Source organism: Hydra vulgaris, chromosome 14, assembly GCF_038396675.1.
Source record: "Hydra vulgaris chromosome 14, alternate assembly HydraT2T_AEP".
NCBI lineage: Eukaryota > Metazoa > Cnidaria > Hydrozoa > Anthoathecata > Hydridae > Hydra > Hydra vulgaris.
Window position 1 is genome coordinate 8,651,116 of NC_088933.1, and position 6,319 is coordinate 8,657,434.

The 6,319-nt window shown below is 35.4% G+C and overlaps 1 protein-coding gene across 1 annotated transcript; it reads left to right on the forward strand.

Annotated features, from left to right (window-relative positions):
• The first annotated feature begins 3,921 nt into the window (after window positions 1-3,921).
• Window positions 3,922-6,004, forward strand: LOC136090889 (mucin-2-like). The gene is given in 2 exon segments (XM_065817865.1): window positions 3,922-4,021; window positions 4,401-6,004. Coding segments are annotated over 2 exon segments (1,704 nt in total).
• Window positions 6,005-6,319: the final 315 nt, after the last annotated feature.

Genomic DNA, 6,319 nt, shown 5'->3' on the forward strand with positions numbered 1-6,319 from the left:
ACTATGACTATACAAATTTAACCCCCACCCACCCCTCAATTTTAAGGGATTACAAGTTTTATATGGTCATAATTTTTGGACGCTAAGAGTTACTACAATGAATCTTAGAATTTATTGATGAATACAAGTCTAGTTGAGAATAGTATAAAAAATATTGTATGAATTTTTTGCCCCTCACGTTTGAAGTAGAGGAGGGGATAGGATGAGGTTAAAGGGTTTTTTTGTTCCCAGCCTCCAATCATCGCAATTTTTTGTAAATCAATTATTTGACATAAGTATAAACATACAAATTTTTAGAGTTTGCTCCATGTCTGGAAGTTATCTCAAACACAAAAAAAAAAACCCTCACTGGTGACAACCTTCTATAACAATTTTAATTGTCAATTCTATGTAATGAAGCAAACCTTTTACTTAAAGTCTCTTCTAATGAAAGAGTTAAAAATATTCTTTATAGTATTTATTCAGTATTGGCACTTTTAGAACATTCTAATTTCTTCAGAAAACTTACTTCTTCAAGTATTGAAATAACAAAAAGAAAATTTGATTGTTTAAATGCAAAGATATTTGATGCAAATTTTGCAAACTCTTCAAAATTATGCAAACCTTCAAAAACTAGTTGAATTTGAAGCATCTTGCGGCACTATATGGTAATTCAAATGTCATATCACTTGCAATAGTAAAAATGTAATTTATTACCTTAAATGTTTAACATATAATAAACAAGCTACATATACTGGTTGAACTAATAAGATTAAGATTACGTATAGCGGACATATGGGAAAGCAGAATAGTGTCAAAAAAATTGGTCGAAAAACTAATTAATATCGAAATTTTTTTGATTAAAACGTTTTTTTGGGATTAATATCGAAATTAATTTCAAGGAATTAGTTTAAAAAAAAATACTAGAAATTCATTTAGAAAGAATTATGCCGAAAATGTCTATACGGAATAATATTGAAAATCGGATTTAAACTAGCTACGAGGTAGAACATGCGAGGAGTGTTGCTACATCGACTGAGGGTTTGGTTTTGGCGGGCAGTATATCGATTAAAATAAATTGAATTATAGGGATTGTCCATAAATTACATTTTTAATCCCTCGTTTTCATGGCGATACTTACTACAGGCCTTCCTGTCGCGAATCCGTATTTTTGATTGGGGGCGGACAAAGTTACGGAAAATACAAAAAATGGCTAAAATAGTTTGCGAACTAGTTCATTATTTTTAGTTAGTTACTAAATTTTAAAAGTATTGCATTAATGCACAAAATGTCTATTGCAGTGTTTATTAAATATCATCAAATTTAGATAAAACGTTTTGAAAAAAAAAAGATGTAATTATTTAAAATCTAAATCACAAAAGAATTAACAAACTTTAAAATAATACAAAGGAAAAAAAGAAAAAAATCGAAATATACATCAAGAAAAAAGAAAAAATCATCGAAATATACATTTGTAATGTTATAAAAAAATGTATATAATTTTTTAATATTATACAGGTAACTTTAAAACCTTCAATGCAGGTTCCTTATTGGACTTTGGTGAAAAAAACAAACAATAATTTTTAATAAATATATTTGATAATATTGTACCATGTTTCTTTTTATCATATTAAGGTTATATATATCAGATGTCATCATAAAAGTATTACACAATGACTTTCTGCACATTTTATTTTTCTCAATTTTAAAAATAATGAAACAAAAAAATAACCACTGCACACAGCAATCGAGAGGTATATTCAATCCTCTGCGGTCCATAGTTTTTGTATAGTCTCCATATAACTAAAAATATAAAGCAGTATCATTAAACTAATCATTTTCACTAACATCATCTTTTCTTTTAGCATAACCTGCAATATGCAGCAAAGCCATTTTTGTACTCGGTGACAAAGATGATTCTAGTTCAGGTAATTGATTAATGATGTCACGAGATTCTTCAATTATAAAATAGCGACGTTTTTGACAAGAATGCTCATTATCAACAGTATAATCTGTAACATCAACTTTTAATTGCAATAACGGTTAAGCTTTCTCGATGTTTAACTTTACAACAACATTTTAAACTTATAAAGTATGTTCCACCTGAACTTTGCCTAAACTTACTGAATGCTTTTTCAATGTAATCTGTTGAAAATTCTCCAAACATAACATAACCAAAATTATTTTTTAGCAAATATTTACACATCTCCACGAATTCATGACAAGTATGCCAAATTGAAGTAACCAACACAAAAGTAACCAACACAAAAACAAAAAGTTAAAGTAGGACTTTAGGACCGATGATTTTTATTTTATTAAGTCTTTAGAAAAACGTTTTATATTATATAGTGTTACGTTTTTTAATTTTCGTTGTCTTATATTTACGGTATAGACTAAGGGGCCTGGTGAAAAGACTAATTATGTCTTCTTCTTGCCCCTGCTATTTGTATTTATATTATGCTTTACGACTTTAATAAATTTATATGGCAAATAATAAAAATAAAATAAAATAAAATAAAAAAAAAGTACCTGTATCTTTAGTTAAAGATTTCATTCTATGACCTTGTACACCACTCATTTTAAACGCCATATCTCCGAAATCAATTACTGCAAACTTATGTTTAAATCTTCAGAAATAACTCTCTTACAAGAATCTAAAAATCAAATATCACCATAAATTTCTTTTACACTTGCAATTTTCCAAAATTTAGTAACTTTTTCTAAAAACCAAATGGTTTCATTCATATTGCTAGGGTGGATAAGGGTGGATAAAGGTTGATAAGGGTGGATAAGGGTGGATAAGGGTGGATAACTTTCAAATAAGTTTTTAGAGCTGCTATAGTTTCATCGCAAAATGTTCTTAAACAATGTAAATACTTTTTGTCTTTTAATGGGTTTTGGATGTATAGCAACAAAATTTAGTCTTGATAACTTAATTAGCTGATCTTTCTCAAGATCAAAGATACATTTAAGGTCACTCCACTTGGCAGTCAAATTTTGGTGCTTTTTAAATTTAATACCTGCATTTTTTCTGTGATCCAGCTATTTTGAATATTTTATAATAGATAAATAAAATCAAAACGTAAACTAAAAAAAGTCCACATTTTGTTAACCACGGTTGTCCTTCAACTGTCTTAAATAAATTTAAAAAAACTTGATTTGTTTGATTGCCATCACAAGTAACGAAAATAACTTTTCCATTGCTAGACTTAATTAAGTTAATGACATAGCATACTTGCTCAAACAAAAAAGTAGCCAGACAGGTATCATTTTGCTTAAAAAAGATCCTCCACCTTTTAAACATTAAACCATAATACCCAAAGCACTATTTGCTAACAACTCTGAATTATTTTCCGCTTTTCCAAAAAGATAACCACCATGACTTACATACATAAACTTCATCCACCAAAAGTATACAATTTCTATAATTCTCCTAAAAATTTGAAAAAATGGTACTAATACAGTCAGTATCTGAAACTTTTTTTGTCATAGATGTAACTTTTGTCAATGTTTTTACACTTGGCAATTTAAAATCTTTTCTTAATTGATTGTAGGCTTCGAGACGTTGAAAAATTGCAATACGATCTGACTATAGTTTCTACATTATACATTTTTAACCTACTTGCATTCATAGATGAAATAAGATCTTGTAATACCATCTTTTGATGATCAGCTTCAATGTTGTTCAGCAAGCGAATTGTTTCTTCAATTCTTGACCAGCGATCAAGATATGTAATACAATTTTTTGATAGTGAAGAAATAAAACAACGAAAAACTTGAAATTGAAAACTTTCAAATTTAAAATTCCTTGAGATATGAACAACAAACATAGATATACAGTTAAAATACAAGGAATATGATTGGATGTGCAAAATATCATTTATAACAAAAGTTGTTACAGGACAAATAAATTAACGATTTTTAATATCTTCACATAAAAAAATGAATGTAAACAAATTGTTTTTTAAATGTTGCGACAACTCATCACACTTTTCAGTTCTGATGGAAGAAAACGCTTTAGTAGTGGACCTTGGTTTTAAAGGTTGAGTTGGTACCACACTAGGCGGAATATTTGAAAAAATTGAAGGAGATTCAACTGGTCTAACTTTCCCATTGACAATAGTTTTTAAAACATTTTCTGGAAAATGTCAAGAAGAAATTTTTCCAAATAAACCAGATACTGTTGTATCCGGTTTATTTGGCAAATTTCTTCTTGGAATTATTTGAGTTTATTAATTAGTTCTTTTCAGTCTGTTTAACAATTATTTTTTACTTTAATAGTTCCGTATGAAATTGTATAAATTAACATCGCTATTTTAAACATTATCCCAATTTTAAATAGCTATCTTCCGATAAATACAAAAATATTATTTTTTAAATTTAATTTTTGCTCTACTAGCTATGTTAGCGTGACTAAGTAGATCCCACTTCAGTGGATCCCACTTCAGTGGGTCCCACTTCAGTGGGTCCCACTTCAGTGGATCCCACTTCAGTGGATCCCACTACAGTGGATCCCACTTCAGTGGATCCCACTTCAGTGGATCCCACTTCAGTGGATCCCACTTCAGTGGATCCCACTACAGTGGATCCCACTTCAGTGGATCCCACTTCAGTGGATCCCACTTCAGTGGATCCCACTTCAGTGGATCCCACTTCAGTGGATCCCACTTCAGTGGATCCCACTTCAGTGGATCTCGCTTCAGTGGATCCCACTTCAGTGGATCCCACTTCAGTGGATCCCACTTCAGTGGATCCCACCTCAGTGGATCCCACCTAAGTGGATCCCACCTCAGTGGATCCCACCTCAGTGGATCTTACTTCAGTGGATCCCACTTCAGTGGATCCCACTTCAGTGGATCCCACTTCAGTGGGTCCCACTTCAGTGGGTCCCACTTCAGTGGGTCCCACTTCAGTGGGTCCCACTTCAGTGGGTCCCACTTCAGTGGGTCCCACTTCAGTGGATCTCGCTTCAGTGGATCCCACTTCAGTGGATCCCACTTCAGTGGATCCCACTTCAGATCCCACCTCAGTGGATCCCACCTCAGTGGATCCCACTACAGTGGATCCCACTTCAGTGGATCACACTTCAGTGGATCCCACTTCAGTGGATCCCACTTCAGTGGATCCCACTTCAGTGGATCCCACTTCAGTGGATCCCACTTCAGTGGATCCCACTTCAGTGGATCCCACTTCAGTGGATCCCACTTCAGTGGATCCCACTTCAGTGGATCCCACTTCAGTGGATCCCACTTCAGTGGATCCCACTTCAGTGGATCCCACTTCAGTGGATCCCACTTCAGTGGATCCCACTTCAGTGGATCCCACTTCAGTGGATCCCACTTCAGTGGATCCCACTTCAGTGGATCCCACTTCAGTGGATCCCACTTCAGTGGATCCCACTTCAGTGGATCCCACTTCAGTGGATCCCACTTCAGTGGATCCCACTTCAGTGGATCCCACTTCAGTGGATCCCACTTCAGTGGATCCCACTTCAGTGGATCCCACTTCAGTGGATCCCACTTCAGTGGATCCCACTTCAGTGGATCCCACTACAGTGGATCCCACTTCAGTGGATCCCACTTCAGTGGATCCCACTTCAGTGGATCCCACTACAGTGGATCCCACTTCAGTGGATCCCACTTCAGTGGATCCCACTTCAGTGGATCCCACTTCAGTGGATCCCACTTCAGTGGATCCCACTTCAGTGGATCCCACTTCAGTGGATCCCACTTCAGTGGATCCCACTTCAGTGGATCCCACTTCAGTGGATCCCACTTCAGTGGATCCCACTTCAGTGGATCCCACTTCAGTGGATCCCACTTCAGTGGATCCCACTTCAGTGGATCCCACTTCAGTGGATCCCACTTCAGTGGATCCCACTTCAGTGGATCCCCCTTCAGTGGATCCCACTTCAGTGGATCCCACTTCAGTGGATCCTACCTCAGTGGATCCCACCTCAGTGGATCCCACCTCAGTGGATCCCACTTCAGTGGATCCCACTTCAGTGGATCCCACTTCATGCTAGTAAACCAATAGCTCTCGCTGTCAATTAGTTAGTGCCCTAAAAATACTCTTTTTGTTTCTGCACGCTTTTGTGCACCAACTAATTAAATGTTCTCCACCATTCATGGACCACATAACTGTTACAGCCTAAGGCGCAACGCGTTGCGCCTTCGGCTGTAACAGTTCGTTAACAAGCTGAAACTACTCCGTAGACGGAGTGTTAGGAAATATTGGAGTGAGTCAGGAAAGGTATAAATCCGTTATACCTTTCCTGATTCACTCCAATATTTCCTGACATTGACACTCTCCTTTCCACATTCCTGACACTGAGTGGGTC